This window comes from Mya arenaria, chromosome 6 (assembly GCF_026914265.1).
Source record: "Mya arenaria isolate MELC-2E11 chromosome 6, ASM2691426v1".
Lineage (NCBI taxonomy): Eukaryota > Metazoa > Mollusca > Bivalvia > Myida > Myidae > Mya > Mya arenaria.
This window is the reverse complement of record NC_069127.1, coordinates 29,408,789-29,435,377: the sequence shown is the minus strand read 5'-3', so window position 1 is coordinate 29,435,377 and position 26,589 is coordinate 29,408,789. Positions and strand designations below refer to the sequence as shown.

The 26,589-nt window shown below is 35.4% G+C and overlaps 2 protein-coding genes across 3 annotated transcripts in view; both read left to right on the top strand.

Moving 5' to 3' along the window:
- The first annotated feature begins 63 nt into the window (after positions 1–63).
- LOC128239069 (protein MIX23-like) lies at positions 64–6,269 on the top strand. The gene is made up of 5 exons (XM_052955515.1): positions 64–142; positions 1,803–1,928; positions 3,380–3,526; positions 4,266–4,325; positions 5,736–6,269. Exons 1-5 carry the CDS (start codon positions 77–79, stop codon positions 5,781–5,783), a joined length of 447 nt encoding a protein of 148 aa, XP_052811475.1. The 5' UTR covers positions 64–76; the 3' UTR covers positions 5,784–6,269.
- Positions 6,270–14,773: 8,504 nt separating this feature from the next.
- LOC128238396 (uncharacterized) overlaps positions 14,774–26,589 on the top strand; it is an 86,847-nt gene continuing 75,031 nt past the window's right edge. Inside the window, exon 1 of one of the 2 annotated variants that reach the window (XM_052954286.1) lies at positions 14,774–15,107. The gene's annotated coding sequence lies outside the window, so the exon portion shown is untranslated. The remainder of the gene's footprint in view (positions 15,108–26,589) is intronic. The other variant, XM_052954285.1, reaches the window with a different exon arrangement.

Below are 26,589 nucleotides of genomic sequence, written 5' to 3'. Positions count from 1 at the left end.
TGTAATGTAAAAATATTTCTGATTTTCAATCCAAATGCAATGCGAATTTGAGCGAGAAAAAACAACAACAACAAATATGGCTGCGCCCATGGTAGACGGCACGAAAGATTTTTGTCCGTGTGATGATATCATTCGTTTCACCGTTAGTATTTTATGGAGATGTATTTATTTTAGAAACGATTAGTTTCATTTCTTAGTTATATGCACCTGTTTTAATTCTGTTATTCATTAATTGATCCTATTTTTGATGAAAACTCGCTGTATTTGCAAACGGTGTCGAGGGCAAAAATGTTCCTTATGAAAATCGTCCTTTAAATACGTCAGGGCTCCATATTAACTGCCCAGAAGACCGTTGTACTTGTCCTGACCCAATATATTCTTGTCCTGGCGATTCAACCTTTTTATTTGAAATGTTGGGTACAAATGATTTATAACAACAGTACAGCTGTACTGTGTTATGATTAAAAACATTTATAATTCAAGTATTCACTAACATTTATTATTATATAAACCAAATTTTACATGTCTATTGTCAAGGCATTTATCGGCAGTAAAAGTAAGAATATCGGAAAGAAATTAAGTCTGCCATGATTAACAGATGACAGACGACACAAGTCTGTAAATAAACCGCAAGTGGGATTCATCAATGTCCTAAAGGCTGAAATGACTATGTTATGCACCAGTCAATTGTAACCACGGCTCCCCCAGGTCTAGGGGTATACCTGGAAAAGTGGGGGAAATGGGCCGTGTTTGTACCTTACAGGCAGCCCCGCAGTGCCCGAGTGAATTCGGTGGTTTTGTTTTTGCACCAGAAATATTTGGGAAAGGGCCTTACCTAGGTGTCCTGGGGTGAGGGGGTATTTTACCAGCAGTTTGTTCCCGCACGGTGGGGATTGGCTTGACCATCAAGGCCCTGCTATTCCCAGGACCTGAGGGGGGGGGGGGGGTGGTGGATACAATTGACTGCATTATATCTATGTTTCAACTATTTATTAAAAAAACAATAACACACCAATTTACATTGATTTCAACAAACAACATAGAAAAGTATCATTTCACCGGTTATTACTTTTTACCACACAGAAAACACAACTTTACAACTCTATTTCTTTGAAGCACACCTGCTTTCCCAACCTCTGGTTAATTTAAGCAACACAGAAATATTGCACAAAACATTGGTTGTTGCTATTATTTTTCTAAATATAAGTGCTTTTATATGATTTGGAGATATTTTTTTTAATTGAAATCAACTTGCCCCATCTAGTTATCAGTTAACAGCTTTGGAATTTACTTGTCTTGACCACATATTTGATTGTTCAAACAGTCTAACTACCATTATTGTGGAACTCTGTATGTAAATTTCACAATAGTTACAAACATAGAATATACAAATTTGAGTTAACTACATATGTATCTCATATAAAACCTGGTCACGGTCAAGTTCATTTTACAGCGATCAAATTAGGACAAGCCTTCAAGCCCGGCACGGTCAAAACGCTTTCTGGGCTTGCTCAAATTCAAGATTTTACTAGAATTTCTCCAGTGTGTCCATTTAAGCATATGTGCGTCTCATAGGACATTTATGGTAGATGAAATCATCTTATAGAATTTATGAGATTCCATGCGGTTGCTTTCTGAAGCTTCACTAGATACAAGCAGTAAATGGTAATAATGGAAAATTGGTTGAGTTCTTTTGAGAGCTTTAGGTTTATTAGGACTCCTGTCTATATGCCAAACTTCAGTGTGACTGTTTGGTGTCTATCACTTTTACTTCACTATCAAATCAGAAAATGTTGTTTCAGAAAACATTGAACAAGCTACGTCAGAGTGATGACCGGTTCATATACAAGCTGAACTCTATGCTGCCGACTCAGACATTCAAGACAAGGGTGAACCCGAAGGAGGAGTGTGCACATCTGTATGAACATGTAAGTTCACTTCGCAGGCGAACATGTAGGTGTTGAAGTGATCTTATCTTCTCTAGTTTTGCTTTTAACTAATTTATTTTACACTGATTGTGAAACAAGATATTTCAACATTATATTCATCACTTTCCTTGTCACAATGTTATGCGAGAGTGTGGTCTTGTGTTGTGGGGTGAAACCAGCGTACCTGGAGGAGACCCATTTGTCCATTTAAGATTATTGTAGCTTATGCTACTTCTTCTTATTTAAGCCAAATTAAGGGCATCTTATATGATTTGCTTTGTAAATAATTACAGATTTATTGTTAAGGTATTAACAAAAACCTGTCTGGTATTCTAATGATATTTTTACCATGTGCAAAACTTAAAAGAATGATCAATAATGGGCGTGGCTAGACAGAAAGAAATATGTAGACATTTTCTGTAACCCTGGGTAATGTTAAATTTTAGTTGGCATATACATGTTGGAACATTTTCTGGCATTTTATTATGATATTACGGGAACTTGCCGTACATATCATTATGTATGTTCAGGGCAGGCTTGCAGTGCGAAAGGCAGCCCTTTGTTGCTATATCTACACCAGGGCTTCAATTAAGAATTTGAAACTTGAAGTATGAACTTCCTGTCAATCAATATTGGAAGTTTTCCACCACAATGTGATAGTTTCAGTCTCCAGAATACAATATTTGTTCCACTATGTATGTAACTAGTATCACAGACCTATAAACCATGGATTGGCAACTCTCATCTGTGTTAATGCGATTAGCTCAAACTCACGTGTGCAGCGCGATTTCATTTCGAGATCTTACCGTGTGGTCGTTTTCGAGACGTCCGACATCGGCCGAATATATACATGTAGGAAAACATTAATTAAAACTAAATATAAATTTAATCAGGAACAAATTAGGTCCTGATTAATACTTCGATAATTAGAGAAAATGCAATAACGACAAACTACAAATATATTACATGCGACTTGTCGATTGGTGTTAAAAATATTTATCAGCAGAGCTGGCAGAAATAACCGAATATCACCGTTAATCACCGATCAGAGATTCGGTGGAGTTTTCCGATATTTGCCGAGCGCGCTAAGGATTGTGGGTAAATTATTATCTCTTATCGTTTCACCGATAATGTGCAGTTGCCAATCCATGGTTTATAGGTACGTGCTAGTATGTTAAATATCAAAGTTGCAAAGTTCACAGATTTATTTTATAAATATTCAGTTTACATCAAGATTGATTAAAATTGTGACGATAAAAGTAATATTGACAACAGGTTTTGATATTTTGAACTACCAAGCATTCAATTTTGGAAGTTTTCTTCAAAAATATGGAGGTTTTTGTACTTCAAAAGTAGCAATTTTGGAAGTTTTAGCCCATTACTAGCAAGTAATATACTTCCAAACGGAAGCCTTGATCTACACTTTTGGTAATTTTGTTCCATATTTGCAGATGCTTGCAGATTATAATCATCGTGAGAAATCAATACAAAGGTGTATAGATTTGAAAAAGTCTGAAATACATGAGCTTCGACAGAAACAGGCAGAAAATAGGGATGATACTATTGTCCGGGAGAAACTTCACACGGCCACATACATGGTACTTGTTATGTTATGTAAATTTATTGTCCTGTGCATTTTTTCCAAACATGTATCTAAAAAACCTTGATTTATCACGATTTTTTGTTAATTTCATTTTTAACTAATGTTATTGGTGAAACATATTTTTTATTATTATTATATATGTTGAAATTCAATTTCATTTCATTTGCAAACTCTAGCTATACTAGTATAATTATAAACTTATACATTTTAATGGATTTTATTCTTTTAAATCCCTCCAAATGATAAATATTATATTATTAATATTATACTCTATTCAAATGATAACAGTATACTCTTGACAGGTGATAATAGTAAACCCTTTACATGTGATAACAGTATACTCTTTACATATGATAACAGTATACTCTTTACATATGATAACAGTATACTCTTTACATATGATAACAGTATAACCTTTACATATGATAACAGTATACTCTTTACATATGATAACAGTATAACCTTTACATATGATAACAGTATAACCTTTACATATGATAACAGTATACTCTTTACATATGATAACAGAATAACCTTTACATATGATAACAGTATACTCTTTACATATGATAACAGTATACTCTTTACATATGATAACAGTATACTCTTTACATATGATAACAGTATACTCTTTACATATGATAACAGTATACCCTTTACATATGATAAAGGTATACCCTTTACATCATTATAATAACAGTCTACTCTCTACATTTCATTATATTTCATTGCAGATTAAACAGTTTCAAAAAGAGGTACCTCAGGAAATGATTCTTAGACAAAAGAGTTTTCAGGTAAATTGTATAACCTCCATTTGATTCTGCATTAAGGATATTTACACAAATAGTTCTCTTAGCTTTTCTGTTTATGATGAAATCAATTCAAGGTATTGTCATAGCCTTGGCGTCATCGTCATTGACATACAGTAGTTGTGCAAATATTTTAATGTTGACTATAACTTAAAAACTGAGACAATGCTCTTTAGTATAGCAAGGGGGCATAACTCTGGATAAATAATTGTTGAGTCTTGTTTGACTGAAAAATTAAGAATAGATGAGTGTTGACTTTTGCTCCACAGCACTTGGTTTTAGCTCACCTGAGCACGAAATGCTCAAGGTGAGTGGTTTTAGCTCACCTGAGCACAAAATGCTCATTGTGACCATCCAATGTCTGGCATCCAGTGTCAACAATATTTTACATTAAATCTTGATAAATAGGCCAATTTTCTTCCATCAAAGTTCATATGTACAACTTAACAAATATGAGTTAAACTTATTTATTTTTCAATGAGTGTGAAATAAGTTATTACACATATGAGCCGCATCGCGCGATTTTGGGCCTTCTGATATATATTTGCTATTACAATGTTTTAAAGTATTTGAATGAAATGATATTTCAGGAATATATTCTGAAAATTTTATGATGATATCACTTAAATTGCTTAAGATACGTGCTTACAAGTAAGACCATGTATTGCGCATTTTGAATACTAAATGTGATGTCATTCAAATGACATCGTCACGAAAGCACACTATTCAAATGACGTGCAAAATTATGTATCAATATTACAACTAGCTTATAATTATTTTCTTATCACAGAATCTTCAAGGACCATTAATTAAGATAAAAATAATGAATCATTTTTGTATTTTAATACATTTGGCCATTTTAAACACAGACTATTAATCCAGTCAAAATATGTCTGGACGAAATCCATGGTTGCTATGGAAACATGAGTAAACCAATGGTCATAAATTGTCAAGAAAATGATGCACCAATGACAAATCTTAAAAAGAAAGAAGTTTGGAAGAAATTGTTTTACATAGAAAAAATCATTATTTTTGGCATTTTTTTATTAATGATTATTTCATTTGTAATCATTATGTCCGAAGGCCCAAAATCGCGTGATGCGGCTCATATGGTATTACTCACTTTCGTTGGCATGATGTTAAGTGAGAGTGTGGTCTTGTGTTGTGGATGAAACCTGATTACCCAGAGGAAATCCAATTGTCTAGCTGGGTGAACACAAACCTAACATGCATGCGTCTGGGCCGAGAATTGAACCTGTGTCGCCTATGTGAGAAGCGAGTGTGCTCACCACTCAACCGAACAATCTCTGCAAAATTAGTAATCTTTATGTTAAGATTCTGTGAACTTCCTTTACAATCCTGGTATTTCACTCTTTGAATTATCTATCTTTTCAGTTGTTCTATGAGAGATGTGGGGACCATTACCAGCCTTCTAGTTCATGACCTTAGCTGTGTTCATAGGGATCTTAACTAAGGACATTATCACAATAGAACAGTTGCATATTCGATTTAGAGAGGGAAATTTGAAAGTGGCTGGAATCAGAAGTGGTCCGACTTTTGAACTGAATTGAATTGATTTGAATTTTATTCCAGTCTGGGTGTGTAAATGAAATTGCGTGAATTGAACTGATTGATGTAGGAGATAAATGATGAATTATATTTTAAGAATACACATTAATCGGTTTTAAGTGTTCATTAATTTATCATTTTTTTTTTTTTTGTATTTAAGTGAATGAATTTCTTCTTATTAAATTATGTTGTTTACAATTGTATTTTTTGTCCAAAAATCAAATTCAAATATGTTGTTTTTATGGTTTTTGAAAAATAACAAAGTTATGTTTTTGAACTGTAAATCTTTAGTAGCTAATTATGTTGTGACAAAGCACAAAAAAAAGAAACTGCAAAATATGATATTTGATATGTGATAATAAATTGTCTTTTTAATTTGTTTTTGTTTTTGTTTGAAACATGCACAAGATTGAAGTAGTTATCAGTCATTTACCAACTGATACACAATGTGCAACTATTATGGTGTATTTTCATGAAAGTGCTTTGAGCAGGTGTATTGCACTTTAAAAGTAAGGGCTGATCCATTTAAACAAATAACCCTTGGAAGGCATTCAAATTTGAACCCCCTTTAGAAGTTGGGTTAAAAAAACACAACAGGAACCTCTTCCTGTAGAATTTCTTTATTATGCCTTCCTGTAGTGGGCTGTTCGTTTAAATGGAATAGGTCTTAACATTCATGATGCCCTCAGCTAAACTGTCTAGATACCACGTTTATGTAGCTTTGACTGACAGACAACGCCAAAACAATATCTCCCTTCCGAAACCTTCGATTCGGCGGGGGATAAAATATCAGTGTAAGATCGCAATATATTTTATTTGGTTAACTATAATATGATTTTACACTGAAACAAAAAATGATCCACTATTTAGTATATGCCCTCCAGTGGTTTATAGAGTTGTCACTGAAATTAAAAAAAATCCCATGAATGAAAATATCAATTTGATATATTTCACTGTTTTGGAATTTCAGCCCGACAGTGAGCCGACGCTGACGGAAGACATCTATCTAGACGCAATCTGGGCTCAATCAGCAAGAAACGGCAATGAAATATTTTTCCAAATCATATCCTTTTCCACAGGACACCGCTCAGACAACACAGGGCATTGTTTCCCGAATGTTATGGGACGCAACTAAATGCTAAATGTCGGGAGTGCCTTGTCCACCTCTCCGGACCATTCCCGATCCGTAGCTGCACTCTCACAGATTGAACGTTTTGACAACTTTTTTTTTATTTTTTTGTCTTGAAACGAGCCCATTTTTTGCGAAAATCTATGGACACCAGTTATATAAGACTGCTAACAAAAAATAAGTTCGCAGGCTTTTATAATTAAGTTCAAAAATTGATGTTTTATGCAAATTTCTTAAACCGTTAGTAACGGTTTAAACCATAAAACATTAACTTTCGAACGGAAATATGAAAATCTGCAATCTGATCTTTTGTCAGCAATCGTATATCATTGGTTATAGTTATTTGCAGATATTTACGCAAAAAAATGCTCTTTCCAAGACAAAAAAAAATAAAAAAAAAGTTGTAAAAATGGTAAATCTGTGAGAGTGCAGCTTTAAAGTCAAACTAGATAAATATAATGATAAATTAAAAAACAACAACGTTTTTGCATCAGCCTATATTGTGCCTCTTCAATTACTCTCTGCATGAGGGGGGAATATGGAAATTGCGTTGTCCGTCCGTCTGTTACAATCATTTCTCAGCCTACAATTTACTTTACTTCACAGTCATGCTTATAGAACATAATGAGAAGGTGTGTCCCGCATAAATTTCGTGCACACATGTCAATGTCAATTAAAGGTTAGAGATCAAATGTTGTAAACAGCATTACAAACAAATATTTTAGTGATTTAATGCTTCTGTGCATAGATTGTACTATATCATTCGGAAATACCACAAAGAGACAATCGTATTTGTGTTCAAATTTAAATCCACATTCAACTTTCGTACGTCGTGGCCATTTAAATATGTTGGCTGTTCAGACACAATGATTCTGATCATTGTACCGGCACAAATGTTCGCTACATAAGCGAGGCTGGGACCAACTCACTTATTCGGAGCTCTCGTGGCTACTCGGCAATCTCCCTTGATCGTATTTGTCTACGTCGCCAAACTGCAGTAAAAGTGTTCTTATACAGTACCACACTCTCCGATTTTCGAAATATGTCCTTTTAATAAGATGAAGTATAAGACATACTCATGTGTGTACAAAGCTACAAACACACAAAAGTCACAGCTGCCCCACGGAAGTGTCGACTGCTCATTTTCTTTGCGTCACCGATCAGTGGTGGAGCTTGATAAAAATGCTTCTAAATCCGCCATCCACCAGCTTATCTCTCCATAACAGTTTTATACGAAATTCTATGACGTGAGCGTACGCGCGCGCTCGCTTGAGTGTTTATTGTTCATTTATACCAAACTTTAAATGCAAAATCTTGTGATCTGGTAGCTTAAATATGTCTATGTTCCAGGCATAAACCTGCTTTTCTCCACAGCAAGTGTTTTAAAAGCCATTTAACAAACTACCACTTACATTGCATCAAATGAAAACCTGAAAACTGAAAGGACTTTGTTAAACTTGTTGTTATGTCTTTTTCAAGACGTCCAAGTATTGCTCCTGACACCCCACTCTGTCTACCCATAATCCACTTGCGGTTCCAGGGTACATGGGACAGGAGGAATCCGGGACAATTTGGCTCTGTTTCCATTTCGGCACAGTAAACATTTCGGCCTGGTCCATTCCATTATTGTATTATGATCGGTAATATTGACGCCAAGAATGACTTTAAACTTAAATACTGTTTCCGGTGGCATTTTTCAAGACAGACACGATAAGTCAGCTCTTTCTCTCCTCCGTTTTCATCTTTATTCACGCAAATATGACAAAACGGACACAATAAATACAACAACGATATGAAACAAAAAATATAGATGTTATTCTCTGTCTGTCATGTATAAATTAAAATGGGCTGAAATGGACTAAGCCAAAATGGAAATTGGACCTAATTGAAATTACTCTTGGACAGAGGGGGTCCCCCGAGGCATGGTCCTCTCAATATCTCAAACATGTTGATAATGCTGATTTGGCAGAACCGTTCAACCAGAACAGTACATCAGTCCATTCTAGATCGCTATTCACTGTTTTTGCTTCGACGAGGTCTCCGATGTTCATAGTCTAGATCACATGCGTGTAAATGTCCAATTTACAGATGTTTTACATTCGGAGATAATCGGTTAATGATGAAGCGCGATGATGATGATGATGATGATGATGATGATGATGATGATGGTGATGATGATGGTAGTGGTGGTGGTGGTGGTGATGATGATGATGATGATGATGATGATGATGATGATGATGATGACGACGACGACGACGACGACGGCGGCGGTGGTGGTGGTGGTGGTGGTGATGATGATGATGATGATGATGATGACCCACACGACCAACGCTTCAGAACGACCGGAACGAGACGACCAATATGACGAACACTCGCAATTGGAAAAGTCAATTCGGTAAATCAACCTCAGTAAACAAACAGATTGGCACTCGAAATAATACACTTGACTGGCAATTAATTTAAACTTAGATCAATAAATACAACCCTAAAATACTACTTTTAATTAATGATATAATTAAAATAAAAACAAACTACTTCAACTGATGTACCGGCAAACATCCGAGGTTGTTTTCAATACAAATGACCGAGGAGTACCGAATGACGGATTGGACGCAGATATCCTCCAAAAAAGAACAGAAAAAAGACAAAGTTTCAATTAAACAGTTAAAGAAAGTCTTTGCTACCTACGATAACTACCTGAATGGGAAACGAATGTTACGTTTAGTTGCTGCAAAATAAATGTATACATAATTATTGACCCTAGTTTTTAAAAATTCAAACGAAATACGTGCGATACACGTGCATTGTAAGGAAATAGGTACACAACGTCACAAGCAGAGCCTTTTCAAGTTTCAGGAGGCAGCCTAGCCATCGTGATATTTTAAGTGATACCTTGATCCTTATATGTCAACAAAAGCAGAGAAATATATGACTAGAATGGAGAACAAGGGTTTCTCTCCATTTTAGCTCGACTATTCGAAGAATAAGGAGGGCTTTACTACTCGCCCCAGCGTCGACGTCGGCTTCGGCGTCTGGTTAAAGTTTTAGGGCAAGTTGGGATTTTAACTTATTACTCCAATACCCTTCATTCATTTCAATTAATACTTCACACAGTTGTTCAGGGCCATCACATAATAAGGTTAGATAACTTCATAATATCGTTTGTACATATTATGGCCCCTGATTGATTACGGAACTTAAGTTAAAGTTTAGAGCAGGCTGGGATATTTATTAATAACTTCAATATCCCTCATACTAATGACTTGATACTTCACACAGTTTTCAGGACCATCACAAAATGAGGTTACATAACTCCGTGTTATCCTGAATACAAGTTATGGCCCCTGATTGACCGGAAGAAGTCGAGACACCGGGTCAGCTGGGCTTTGTCAAGTTGCGCAGCCATAGGCTAAAGTTTTAGGGCAGGTATAAGTTTTAGGGCAAGTTGGGTTTTTTTTACATATAACTCCAATACCCTTCATTCAATTCACTTAATACTTCACACAGTTGTTCACGGCCATCACATAATGAGGTTAGACAGCTCCATATTATCCTTGATACGAATGTTTGCCCCTGATTGACTATAGTACATAGGTTAAAGTTTTAGGGCAGGTTGTGATATTTATTAATTACTTCTTTATCCTTAATTCAATTGACTTAATACTTCACAAAGTTGTTCCTGACCATCACACAATGGATTACATAACTCAGTGTTATCCTTAATACAAGTTATGGCCCCTGATTAACCAAGGAACTTTGATTAAAGTTCACGGACAGGTTAAAGTTTGAGGGCAAGTTGGGATTTAAAAAAAGAAGAAGCTTCTATACCCTTCATTAAATCGACTTAATATTTCGCAGAACTATCGACGAACATCTTACAACAAGGTAACATAACTCCATTTAAACCTTTAATACAAATTATGGCCCTTGATTGACTTTTTTTTCATTTTTTTTTCTTTTGACAGGCACAGTTTTATATTCTTAACTATTAAAATGATTTGCGCCATTGTTCGTGCAGGTTGATGGGAGTGCAGTGTCAAAGTCACCTTATGTATCGATTTTTTTAGCTAGGTTTGACATATAGTGACTTAACTAGGTATATAGAAAGAGTTTTATAGAGACCTTTCATGGGATTGCGTTGGATGCCCCTAGGATCAAGGTCATGGTCAAAGTTGTTGCTTTTTAAAAAGAAAATGGTTAGTATTGAATAACTTAAGTAAGGGTCGACATATTGCGACCAAACTTAGTATATATGAAGTTTCTTTCAGAGACCTTTCATGAGATATGGTCAAGGTCAAGGTCACTGTGGAAAAATGGTTAGTATTGAATAACTTATGCAATGGTTGACATAGTGTGACCAAACTTGGTATATAGGACAAGTTTATGGAGACCTTTCATTGGATTGCCTTTTGGCCCCCTAGGGTCAAGGTCAAATAGATTACTGTTTGGTACTAAATAAATAGATATGGTTGACATACTGTGACCAAACTTGATATGTAGGAAGAGTTTATGGAGGACTTCCATGGGATTGTGTTTTGGGCCACTAGGATCAACGTCTCTGTTACAAAAATAGAAAAAAAAACAGGTGAAACTGAATCTCTTCTGCCAATCATTAAAAAACTGGTTTTGTCACATCGGGGTTCTTTTTTACTTTTTAATTTGTTTTTTATTGCTTTTGACAGGCACACATTACATCACGGTTTTCACTTCTAAGACAAAGCGGCGTAGTCGAGCGCGCTGTCTTACGACAGCTATTGTTTATCCTATATATAATCTGTTATACATGCAATGTGAATATTTTATGTTATTTTAATGATTTTCATCTTGTAATATTTGTCTTTTGATTGCAAGAGGTACTTTTACATACATATTTTTTAGCTTTGCGAAGCTTTGAGTTCTAACCCGTGTCAATAGATAATATATAGGGTAAAAAAAGATATGGAGAGAAACCCTGTGAGGAGGACCCCATCAGCCCCTAACCAAATTGAAACCATTTTTTTCCAGTTTTATGGCACACGGCACATGTCCAAAATTGCAAAAGGTCGAACAGCTCAATTACTGACAGTGTGGCAAATTAAGGGAGGCAACAACTAGCGAATATACAAAGGTAGGCAAATCTTGGTTATAACAAATGTTTGAAAAAGCAATCAAAACAGTAAAAAGTACCATTTTACACCATATTTATTTATAAATGACCTTAAAGCATAAACGATTATAATTATAACTTGCAACATAAATGTATTATTATTTATTCGGTTGTTATTTTGTATAGATATTTTGTATTCGGTATTATCTGTTCATGATAAATAGTAACCCGGCCACTAGCATTTATACAGTTTTCATACCAGATTGCTGACAAGACCATTTTCGCAAGATAAATTGGGTTGTTTACAGACATGATGGAGGGGAAAGTGTTTATATATACATACGCGCGCGTTGTATGCATCGGTGTGTATATTTGCCAAAACAGATGTTAACAATAACTGTAATTGACCTTTTTTCACCTTCACCTATAGATGGAAGCTGATCTAACATTGAACACAGATGAGTCACGCTCTGGGAATATATCTGAATCCATTGTGTTTTATACTAGATTGCCAGACTCTGATAGCTTAGGCATGATAGAGAAGTGGTTTGCTTCTTGTCCGCTTAGTAACCATCGTCGGAAACCAAGGCTCATATTTCCGTTACCGAGGGCACTTCATGCATTGCTTCCATGAAGCATAGCGCAGTTTATCCTGGCATTCGGAACACCTCGGCAATTTTCCAATGTATCCTCGAATGTATGCCGGTATATAACTAGCAGTAGATCGTAAAATTTTAGATTGTCAACGCACTCTCTGGTCTTTAAGAAGTTTCAATAATTAAATAGTGAGGCAATAGTCGGGCCCATTGGCTTCAAAATTCTGTTTAAGTCACACTTGGGGATGTGACGGGGTCAAGCCATAATACAGCCAATATAGGGCGCGGGCAGACCTTTATAAACTCAACAACGACAACAAAATTTTAGATAATAGTGTTAATCAGTTGTAGTGTTTTAACGTGTATTTTGTAAAACCAAATCTAAATTGATTGCCAGTGAAGTGTATTATTGCATAAATTATCAAGATGCCCAAGAAAATTGTCATTAAGTTTAACTGCAAAATTGAAATAACTACGCGATCTTCATTGGGTAGTCAAATGTAAATATTTCTGACATTGTAAATCGTCCATAAACATTCGTGGTTATTTTCGATGAAAAATGGCCGAGGTGTTCCGAATGGTATCTGGGGTATCCGACAATGCAACGCTACGACCTGATAATTTGTTGCCCACTTTTTTATGGCATTAGTAAGCACAAAAGAAATCATACATATTAAAAGCATAAATTACTTTTATATTGCGACTAAAAATATGAAGATGTTGAATAAAAGTTCCAAAATCGGTTATTTCAAGTGTCCCAAGGTTGTGAAAAACGACAAGAGAAATCCCAATTTCTAATGGTTTAGGTCGTTTCCCCAACCCATTCTTAAAAAAACCCCACCTGGAAGTGGCGAAAGGGGCAGGAGCAAATATGATTATTTAGTATATATAGGCTAGAAAAACACGGAGAGTTTTTTCTTGTCCCCTATGGTTAGTTTAAAATTATTTAATTTTACAACGATTGTGAAACAAGCTATTGCAACTTATATAAATCACTCTCGTTGGCCCGATGTTACGCGAGAGTGTGGTCTTATGTTCCCTTATGGTTAGTGGAAACAAACAATACTTTCGTATGCCTGATTTGCGCTGTTCTGGCGTTTCTCCGTTGCTACTTACCTGGTCGAGGGAGGAGAAAGTTCCCAGTGCATGTGAGGGTTTGTGCCAGAAACACAGGGGCATCACTAAGTAGCACAAAGAACACGTTTTGAGTTTTTGCCAATAAACTTAGATAATAACATTTTCACTCATTCCAAAAAATCATATTAAAACAATATTTTATTGTACCATTTTGATAAGACTGATATTCAATGGAATATTTTACTTTAATAACGAGTGTGGAAAGTCAATTGATGTGGTATGTAAGCCTTAAAGCTGCACTCTTACAGAGGGACAGTTTTTACTTTTTTATTTTTTGTCTCAGAGTCAGCTGATTTTATTACATCTATGCCTTCAATTCAGTCATTTAAGACAAATCTCAATAGAGTTGATCTCAATTGTTTCCAAAACTGCCGAACAAATCATTTTTCTTGATACCTTAAGTAACACTTTGAGCCACAAAACATCAATTTTCGAACGTAAATACGAAACACTGCGATCTGAACTTTTTTCATCAGTCTTTTATCACTGGTTTCCCAGACATATACGCAAAAATTGGCTCATTCCAAAACACACACACAAAAAAAGTTTTCAAAACGTCTAGTATTCAGCTTTAAAAGAATACACTAAGAGGCGTCAATACGGCAGGTTGAGTTTTGAGGTAAACTTCAATACATATTATATCATGTAAGAAGAGTGTACGACTACTTCATACACTGGGTTTATTTATAACTCCTGCACTCCAGATAACTCTTGTTTGATGTCATCATTACCGAATACTCATGTACATATTTAAACTTGTAAACCTGCTGCAGTTTCATAAAAAAACTAAATGAGCTCAGAGCGACACATGTATTGTCCGTACGCATGTTTTGTTTATGAACTGTATGACACCGTCGGTAAAGCTAGAAAGACAAGACAGACTTGATGAAGGCTGATCCATCATTGCGTGCCAAGTGAACGGTGGCGCTCGTGTATTATCCGCGCCAATAGATACAGCGACCTTCACTGGCTGTATTCACTCGCTGAACATCAGTGTGTATCCTGCACAGTGGGGATGTTACGATAGAGCAGCAGGTTTTCCAATAAATAAACGTTTTATTATTTCAGGTTATACGATTAAAATTTTGGCAAAGGTATTAAAGTGAAGTTTTTCAAGTGTTTGTGAGGAAAAAACTCTCTCGGCCACTTGTCGGATGTGAATTCCTAGAGGAGTAAGCTTTCTCCGCACATATATCTCGTGCATTGTGCGGAATTTCGTTTTGGCTTGCAACTGGGACATTAGTTATAAGGTAATTACATACAATATTTTCGTTCAATTATTTGTTTCATTGTTGGGTATGTTTGAACAACAATTATATGATCATACTGACATGCATTTTTTGTTCTGTTTTCAAGAATTCTTGAAAACTATCTTTTGCATTGCGTTTTGCTTATACTCAAAATCTGATGTGCATCGAAGCAACAATATTGAGTTTATATCGAAGACTCAAAATATGAATATCGAAAACACATATATTTATGTGGAATACACAAAATTCGTTAACCGACGACACTTGTCGAGTACATAATATGTATACATCGAAGTCACAATATTTTATGTATGTCGAAGACTCAAACTGTGTATATCGAATACACAATATATTTATGTCGAAGGCACAGTATGCATTAATTGAAGGTACAATATGTATATATCGAAGACACAATATATTTATGTCGAAGGCACAATATGCATTTATTGAAGACACAATATGTGTATATCGAAGACGCAATATGTGTATATCGAAGACGTAATATGTGTTTATCGAAGACGCAATATGTGTATATCGAAGACGTAATATGTGTTTATCGAAAACGCAATATGTGTATTTTGAAGACATACTATGGGTATATCGAAGACACATTGTTTTATACCAAACTCTTCTCGAACAAGACATTGCTTTTCAGTTGCTGGTCGTAACTAGTTTGATCATTAAAGCTGCACTCTCACAGATTGTCAGTTTTGACACTTTTTAAGAAAGTTGATTCAGAATCGGTTGATTGGGGCTTCAATGCCTTCTATTCAGTAATTCAATTTAGATAATTCACAATAGAACAATCTCAGTTTGGTCTGTAAAACTGCCGAAAAGTTCATTAACATTTTTCGAACTTAAAACAGTGAATTATTTGAATCTAGAAAAAAACATTAAATCTAGAATGCTTAGTCCAAGTTGAGATTTCGATCCGAGGTGTCCACGCAGTGCATAGACTCTATGCACTATATGGATATGCACGATATACCGTGACAGTACATACACTGGTGTTATATTCTATACCAGTATACACTGTGCACTATACTCTATTCATTTTCAGAGGTGTTGAAGCAGTGCTTCAACACTTCTGTTCTCTATGCAATGTATTCAGCCAGAGATTTGGAAGATTTACTTCAACTCCTCTGTTAAAGTCTATATACATTGTGGAAGCGTGCACTTTACTCTATTATTCTCAGAGGTGTTGAAGCAGTGCTCAACTTGGACTAAGCATTCTAGATTTAATGTTTTTTTCTAGATTCAAATAATTCACTGTTTCAAATACATTTATTGTATGATAAATTGCGGTTTGATCTTTTGTCAGAAGTCGTATATTACTGGTTTCCAGACATTTACGCAAACATTTGCTCATTCAAAAACAAAAAAAGTAAAAAAAAAAGTTGTCAAAACTATTTATCTGTGAGAATGCAGCTTTAACGCGAACACGACCAAAAACTACAACATCGTATTAATTACGATAAGACAATAACAAGGCCAATTTCTATCGGCGCTGGGTTAAACTGGTTTCTATCTACTTATAAAAAACATGTAATTCTTTTTTACCTGTCTCTTATCATACCTTACGTATTGACAGATTTATGTTCGAGATTCAGGACGCTTTATATGTCAGCCTCTATCTCACTGATTTGTTTGCTGCTTCTTTGAGTTCTTCTTTTTTATGTTACATGAAGTGTTAAGACGGGTCCAGGTCTGTTGACCTACATTGTTTGATAATTCTTTGGACGGATCCATGAAAAGGGTGGTTGGGGGCACATAAGGGACGCTAATTTGGGCCTGGCTTTCTGCTCCAGCCCCCCCCCCCCCCCCCCTATAAAAAAAGAAAGAAAAAAGAAACACACACTTAAAGAAACACACAAAAACATATACACACATAAAGAACACACGGAAAAACAAACAAACAACAACATCAACAACACTGGCTCTAAACCTTGCAAGGATTTTGATGTATTCCCCTACGAACAGTTTTGATTATTTCAGTCGGAATCGCTGCAATTTGGTGAATTTTCATGCATATTGTCTCTACCATGATGACATATATTGAATAGAAAAAAGAACAGAGTATACGTTTCCTAAACATATCGCCCAGGTAATCCTGTGGAAGTGAAAAATGAAAGTTATCCTGAAGGGAGTCACAAGTTCATTGGCACAATAGCTTTTTACAATAAAAACGGATCAGCTTGTTAACTTCAAACATCTATTTACCTGTGGTTTCAGGAGTTATAATAGCACCTATGTTGCCAGCAACGATGTTGTTTTGGCTGCAAACTTCTTTCCCGTCTATTCATCTTCATATGTTCGACCCACTTATTATTAAGATTTACTGTATGTACATTTAACGATACTGGTTTTATTATAATTCTGTTGGATGTTCTCATTTACCGACCTAAGGGGTGTGAGGCGTGTAGTTAGCCCCCCACCCATTAAATTGAGCAAGTAAACTTTTCAGGTCACTATCAGGGGCGGTTTTTGGACTTTGCGTCTGAGGGGGCGCGGTTTGGGTGGCAACTAAGAAAGAAAACGAAAAAATACAAGGCTTAATGAGTAAATGTTTGCGTTCGGTCATCCGCCAGGAATGATTTTAGTCGAAAATAGTGCACTCTTTCATATTGTTTCTCGGGTATTGACATAAAACAAAACAAACTGTGAACAATTTTAGAGGGGGTGCGCACCGGGTGCCCCCGTCTAAATCCGTGGAGAAGCCCGAAGTTTCGCCTCCTCTAACGTCAAATATTGGAACCGCCCCTGGTTCTCATAAGTTATGTTAAAATACGGACCGTACAATGGCCTGCCATTGCTGTTTGTCAAAACTATCCGATCTCTGTATTTCGTTTGGCGCAAGTTCACGACCGGCATCATTATTATTCTCGTCACGTCTGTCTCAACTTCTACACCAGTAAAATGAATGTTTTATCAATATAGTACTGGCCTCAGCCTGGTAAAGGCTTATACATTAACATACTATTTGTACAAAGCTAATGTATACATGTATACACAAGCGGGTCCAGGCAAACTCTGTGCAGCCCCCACGCCCCTCTCCCCCCTCGGCCCTAAATTTGTACGAGTTTATTTTTTATATCTTAATAAAGGGGAAAATTAATGTTAATCGCCCGAAATGGACCATTCCGGACTAGAAATTGTTAAAATTTTCTTTAAGGACCCCCCCCCCTCACACGCCAACACTTTGTACCAAATAAATTTCGTTTCGGGGGGAGGGGCGCAAGTCAAAAGCTAACGCCCCTAAGTTACGCCCCCTCTAACGTCTAATCCTGGAAGCCGCCCCTGGTTTACTTATATACTTAGATCAATAGGTCAATCAACAGAGAGAGATACTTAAAAACATTGAGGATAAACACGGCGGGAGACACCCTACTTTATCGAAACTTTACTTGGGAACGCCTTCCGATCTTGGAACGTTTTGTGATCGTTATCATTTTAATGCAAAAAAAGGCAAGATAGCAACTGTTTGTGTTAAACAGTTGCATATAGGGGCGGTCCTGAATGTGACTGAGGAGGGGGCGCACTTCAGGGGTGCACTTCAGGGTGCACGTTCGGGCGTGTGCCCTAGTTACCTATTTAGCTAATATAAGTCTGAAATGGTGTAACATTTGCGTAATTTTCTACCATATTGACATGAAATGTTATTTATTTGGACGAACGTTAGGTGTGGGGTGGGGACAGGGGGAGGCGTCGTCTGGCCCACCTCTGGATCCGCTAACAGCAAGGACATGGTGTAACGAACAAAAAACGTAACATGTTTTTGTTAAACACGTGTTAAACAAGATTAAAGATTTATGTCTATATGTGACCAAAGATTAATTGCTTGATACCAATATATGAATGTTACTCATAGGCCTAAGGCTGGCCCTCCTTTGAACCCGCTAGTGACATATCTTATACACCGACGACATGGTGTACCGAACAAAAAAACTGCATGTTTTTGTTAAGTGCGCTCGAAACCGATAAGTCTGACTTGTAAATATTATTGACTTGGTAAAGGCGTATGTCTATATGAGCTCATCGGCCTAGGGCCTTCTGCATTTAAAGTGACACTCTGATTCAACATCAATACATACACATGTATAACAAACATTATTTTAAATGATAAACCTTTAACTGCTTACTAAATTATGCATCTATGGAAGTTATTAATTACTGATAACACGACTTTAATGGTGTATTTAAAAGCTGAAAACGCAAAAATATTAAATGATTGGTGAGTGATTAAAGATTTACTGTGATCTACTATCATCTCATAAGGTAGAGACACCGTATTTTCTGCGCCATTCTTTCAAATTAAACTCGGTATCCGTCATAAGAACCATTGTTTTCGACATTTATTTACCCTTTTTGGTTACATTGAAACAATTGCATTAATTGTGGTAAATCTTATTTGGAGGTAGGAGCATCTTTAAGAAACTATGTCACTATGTTTATAAGTTACAAACCTTAAAATCTGTACAATAATTAACCTTGAATTAATCGTGATTATAAGAATGAATGTTTCCATAAAATAATTTATTACAGCAATTTAAAAACCGTAAAATGGTAATTTAGCCCGTAAATGCACTTTGAATATTTTACATTTCCATGCAAATGCACTTGTTCAAAATGCATCTTCAAGGAGATCAACGTCATTCTAATTAATAAGATAGTACGTGCATGTAATAAAATGAATTTATTTTATAGCAGCGCAATATATTAGAGATTTGAGGCTATTCCGGATAACAGTCGTCTACTCTTGCGACAGTACATGTACCTACATTTAAGCGACAATTTTAAATATTTCTGACACCTACAGGTTTTTATGAACTAACCGCTATTTTATGTGACATCCAGCCGCTGTCATAAAACATGCAAGGCAAGAAACTACTCGCACTATATTATTACATGCAAAAACAAAAAAGTTTTCCATTAAAACACTGCAAATTTAATTATCAATGATACGTTTTGTCTTTAGTAAACTGTTTATGCATTTCCTAAGAAGTAATTTTAGCTAGAATTCAGTTAACGGGACGCAAGTCGAAATTAAGAGACACCAGATGCCTCAAGGCGCGTTTACAGTAGAAGGTCACAAAACTTGTCACGGGAAATCAGAGTCGGTTCCGGGAATGACATAAGACGGGGAGGGGCGGGGGTTACTTTAGGGGCACAACCTTTTGACATTTTCTCTTCCCTCAAAACCGAAAATGAAATTGCCCTTTGCATCTAATTGGAGTTCGAGCTAACGGGGTTCGACTTAACAGTATTAATCTCACGGGCATCTGAATTTATTGGAACATAAAGTATATCGATATGTTACGATGTTCGACTTGGCCTGACCTTTTGACGTTACGTCTCTTCATTAGACGTTAACAAACACAATTTGTCTGATAAGGTTTTTGGCAAAGGGTAATTGTTTTAATTCAATATTTGAAATGTAAGACAATTTTGTCTTATTTTATAATCCAAGTTCATTTTGTAGTCACAATCTGATTAAAATCCTAGACTAGATATACTCTCCGTGGATCGGTTACTTCAATTAGATTGGCTGATGTCTGTGCTTAATTTTCAGACACAATTTGTTTAGATTGAAATTCAGTGAAATTGTATATATAATTCAGTGAAATTGTATATATTGAATCATTAAATGTTACTTTTTCAGAGGCAGATATCAGTATTTGACATATTGAATTAGCAAATCAGAAATTTGGTGTTTCCTACTCACACACACAGCAACATGATTCCACTAGTAAGGCCATACCAAATTGTGTTTATGTTTAACGGGAACAACCCTTGCGAGCGCCAGGCAAGGGAGCTACTTGTACCAACTTTTAACGTCTTTTGGTATGACGCGGCCAGGGATCGAACCCACGACCTCCCGCTCCGTCCTATCTAGCTATCCCAAACCATTTCAAGCGTTCCAAGGCGGTACCTCACAATTCTTGATAAACACACCTAGCTTTTTTATATAGTAGATATGTACTATGTTGTTTGTGGAGTTTTGTGCTGTTGTTCAATGTATCTGGTTTGTGATTGTTTGTTTTTTGTGTTCTATCTCATTGGCGTTTACCCTGTATGTTTAATCTTTCGGCTACTGAGCTTGTTTCTGTAGTTTTTCGTATAAATATTTATATAATTTCTACTGCAAATTGAGTTTAAATGAACATTAATTTAAGTGTGTTGATAATAGGAATCCCACAGAATGCATCATTTTCTGATATCAAATGGAACGAATACTATAACAAAGTATGAAGTATGTTGTTTGCAATTGTGTTCTGTAGTCGGAATTAAATTTAAAGGAAATCGTTGATCATATAAAATGTTTGGGGTTTTTATTCGACCTGGAAGTCCAAAACCTATCCGTCCGCGGACGCTTAACATAGAAACGATTTAGCATACCCTTAGTCGAACACGTCTTCGTGCAGCACCGTTGTATATAGAGCTATTTGCCTTTTAGTATTTACACTAATATCCATCAAACAACACCAATTGGTAAAGGTTGTAGACAAGGATGTGATGTGACCCCTCTTGGAATAAATGGGCTAGTATTAGCCCTACTCCCAGTAAACTGCAGGGCGTACCATGGGAACATCGGTTTGTTGATATCATTGGCCAGTCATTATACTTATCCTTATCCTTAGAAATGTCACAGCGATTCCATTCAGTCTACTGGACAGTTATTTTGACAATCCAATCAAAATCCTAAGATTCGCCGCTTAACCTTAAGTTAGATCTCAGTTGGCAATTGTACAGGGCCCCAGCATTGACTGTGTTTCATTTACCAAGAAGGTTTTTTTCTAATAAACAATAATAAATTCCTTGTTTGAAGTTTATTTCTTGGTTACAATCAATTATTAATGAGAAACCAGGTACCACCCCCATCATGCTTCTGTTAAATTTTGAAGTAGTGACTTTGATGTTGTGTTTTTGGTACAAAACCCCCACAACTTTTCTTAACTTTGTAGTTTATGAAACAGAAATATGGAATGATTGTTAAATCAGCATGCCATCTGCTTCTGTTATATTCACCTATTCCGAAATCTACGGTCACTTGAGTAATCAGGTCATCATCTCAGGTAAATTGTACAGAAATGTTATTAGGTCATTGACCTAAGCGAGCTTAAAGCTGCACTCTCACAGATTTACCGTTTTTAACAACTTTTTATGTTCTTTTTTTGTCTTGGAATGAGCAAATATTTGCGTAAATACTAATATATATGCAAACCAGTGATAAAAGACTGCTGACAAAATATCCGATCGCAATTTTTCATATATTATTTCTGTTCAAAAATTTATGTTTTATGGCTTAAAGCGTTACTAACGGTTTAAGAAAAATGCATAAAACATCATTTTTTAACTTAAATATAAAAATCTGCGATCTTATTTTTGTCAGCAGTCTTATTTGACTGTTTTATATGCATTTTCGCATAAATTGGTTTGTTAAAAAAAAAGTTGTCAAAGCGTTCAATCTGTGAGAGTGCAGCTTTAAGTCAACTGGTTCACATTGCAAACATTCTGTGCCATAGGCGGGGCAATTATGAAGGTCTGCTTAATTTTCTTCACCTTTCTTTACATTTGTCAGACGTGCTTTCAAATATTTCCTGCTCTAGAAAGTTCATTTTTTTGGATATACTTCTGATCTGCAGTATTTCTAATAAGAGTTTAGAAAACTTTTCAGCTGTTCTTGTTTGTGTTTAAATATATGAACACACCATCAACTATTTCGAATATAATAGGTATTACTAGTACTGCATTTCGACCAGGGAGGTTGTATTCGACTCGAGTGAAGTTTTGCAGATTCGGATTTCACGAGGCGCAATCCGAGTGTAATCAAAATCTGCAAAAATCCGCTCGAGTCGAACACGACATTCCGGATCAAAACGCAGTACTAATAACCCTTTTATTATATATATATATATATATATATATATATATATATATATATATATATATATATATATATATATATATATATATATATATATATATATATATATATATATATATATATATATATATATATATATATATATATATCTGGTTAGATCACTTTAAAGCCACATTTTACATTTTAGATCATTTTACCGACGCACTATTTTGTTTTATGACGTCATTATAAAATCGCGCAACGATATTTGTTATGACGTGACGTCACAACAGTGGAATACGGCCGTATTGCACTGGAGTGGAATACGGACTACACTATTTTGCGATATGTATTGTGTGTGGATTTATGATGGGTATATAATAAAATAGTTCACAACTATCTCGTTAATCACTTTGTTAACTTTACCAATTCGGTTAACAAAGTATTTACAATCTAAAACACCTGATCGAATTTAACAAAGAATGTGCTTAAAGGGGCTGCACTCCGTATGATGGAATAGCGAAAAAAAAGAAAATTGTCGAAAACTGATATAAACTTGGTATCGATGTGTACAATGCATTGAAACTTACTAACTGAAGTACAACATAGTTTGCCTTTAATTTATTTTTAATGTATTGATTTATTTCTAGGCGTGTCTACCTAGTTTAATTCGTTCCTTATGCGTGATTGGCTAGTCGATGTTATCACGTGATATTACCAAGTTAGGTATATAACTTAAAAATTCCACCCGTTCGATGCAAGCCTTCGTAGCACAGTGGACTGCAATTTTGGCGACACCGGTTCGAACCCGATCTCCGACCCGATTTTTTTACATTTTGGAATTTTTAACAATTGTGATAACAATGAGTTAAACATTTTATTAAATAGATGTCCTGAGATTCGTTAGAGAAAACAACTTTTTTTGGTGCCAATCTGGTGTATAATTCTTTTAAGGGCATTTAGAGACATTTATAGGAGAAAAAACAAATTACGAGAAAACCAGGGGCGGTTAAGAAAAAGGACAGCGTCATTTTATAGCACTACATGGATTAATTGGTTTCCTTATTTGAAGAATATACGAGGCGCAGCTGTCATCACGGTTGGTTTTAAAATAGCTTTGCTAATTGAAGCCTTTTCATACTAAATATAGCGAATGTATTTACAGTTTTCTTCATTCATATGTCTTCAAATCCAATTTCACCAATTGAACTTTCGCTATGTTCACAGACGAATATCTGGTTCGCCTCTCGTTTTAGATTAATCTTCTTACAGCGTTATCTGATATTTTTGCCACATACGACAACGGACATTTGTGTAAATTACTTTTAAATAAGAAGCATTTCGTTAATGCTGCATTTTTGCCATTGTATTATTGCAGTCCAGTTGCTCTGAGCCGCAGCAACTTCAAAAATCACTTTTTTTTTGTCTTTACCATATCGGTATTATGTTTTTATTTATTTATATATAAAAAGTTGATATCTTATTTTATCAAGTTTAAATGATTGTTGTAAATATAGCAGGCGTAATTTGCCTTTTATACGATCGTTTAACTCTCATTCGCGGTTGGTTCGTTTAGGCCGTGGGACGCAATGTCCATGCCAAAGCTGTTCTACAACTTTATCTTAACAACCATAAGTGCACATACAGCTCAACAGGCTAGAATGTCCGGCACCAGATTTTCAAGCTCAAATTAAAAAAAAATATATAATAATTCCAAACTAAAAATAATGATGCCAAAAATGTGAACAATTATTAAAAAATTATATTTTTTCCATAAATATGCACTTCGTAATGTCTATATATTTTCTAAATAGACTGTGCAAAAAGCATATGTAAGAAAATAATATTTTTCAATAATTTTTCACATTTTTGGGACCGTAATTTTTACTGTTTTTTAAGGATATGTTTGATTAATATTATTTAAAAAAAAGAGTTTGAAAATCCGGTGCCAGTGCCCTAACACAGGCTAACAGATCGCAGTGCCGTTCTCTCTGTCTATGCAGCTCGCCCCGGATGCATGCTTGCTTGGCGGTGGCACAGACATTCCAGATAATCTCACAACCACTTGGGTTCGACAGGATTACTCTACTGATTATCGTTCAAGTGTTCCGAGAGCCTTGACGTCAATGATCGCCCTGTTTTGATGTAAAGTACCTAGATAATTAGATTAGATTTGCCAACATACTATGACTTAACAATATAATGTAAGTGATACACAATAACCGCTTAAAAAACTATTGGAAATGAGTAAAATGAGAGTTAAACAGGTACACAAACAACAAGAAACTGACACAAAAAACAGACACCACAATATATACAAACCACAATACAGCAGGCAGTTAAAGATCTAGACAGAGGGCTGATTGTTCAGAACTTTGTTAAAGATAACAGAGTGATTAACGACATCGTTGTTAACTTTTTAACTTGAATTATTTGATGATGAGCTCACATAATAAAACATAAAACAGAACAGCTGAATCAACTGTCTCAAATCTTGTTAGAAATACAACAGATCACATATGTATTCATTAAACATCCAGGGCAGTAACGATTTGAAGGTTTAGATCACATATCTATTCATTAAACATCCAGAGCAGTAACGATTTGAGGGTTTAAATCACATTTGTATTCATTAAACATCCAGAGCAGTAACGATTTGAAGGTTAAGATTACATATGTATTCATTAAACATCCAGAACAGTAACGATTTGAAGGTTAAGATTACATATGTATTCATTAAACATCCAGAGCAGTAACGATTTGAAGGTTAAGATTACATATGTATTCATTAAACATCCAGAGCAGTAACGATTTGAAGGTTAAGATTACATATGTATTCATTAAACATCCAGAGCAGTAACGGTTTGAAGGTTAAGATTACATATGTATTCATTAAACATCCAGAGCAGTAACGATTTGAAGGTTAAGATTACATATGTATTCATTAAACATCCAGAGCAGTAACGATTTGAAGGTTTAGATTACATATGTATTCATTAAACATCCAGAGCAGTGACGATTTGAAGGTTAAGATTACATATGTATTCATTATACATCCAGAGCAGTAACGATTTGAAGGTTAAGATTACATATGTATTCATCAGACATCCAGAGCAGTAACGATTTGAAGGTTTAGATTACATATGTATTCATTAAACATCCAGAGCAGCAGTAACGATTTGAAGGTTAAGATTACATATATGTATTCATTAAACATCCAGAGCAGTAACGATTTGAAGGTTAAGATTACATATGTATTCATGAAACATCCAGAGCAGCAGTAACGATTTGAAGGTTAAGATTACATATATGTATTAATTAAACATCCAGAGCAGTAACGATTTAAAGGTTTAGATTACATATGTATTCATTAAAATCCAGACCAGTAACGATTTAAAGGTTTAGATGTATTCATTAAACATCCAGACCAGTAACGATTTAAAGGTTTAGATTGCATATGTATTCATTAAACATCCAGACCAGTAACGATTTAAAGGTTTAGATTACATGTGTATTCATTAAACACCCAGAGCAGTAACGATTTGAAGGTTTAGATTACATGTGTATTCATTAAACACCCAGAGCAGTAACGATTTGAAGGTTTAGATTACATGTGTA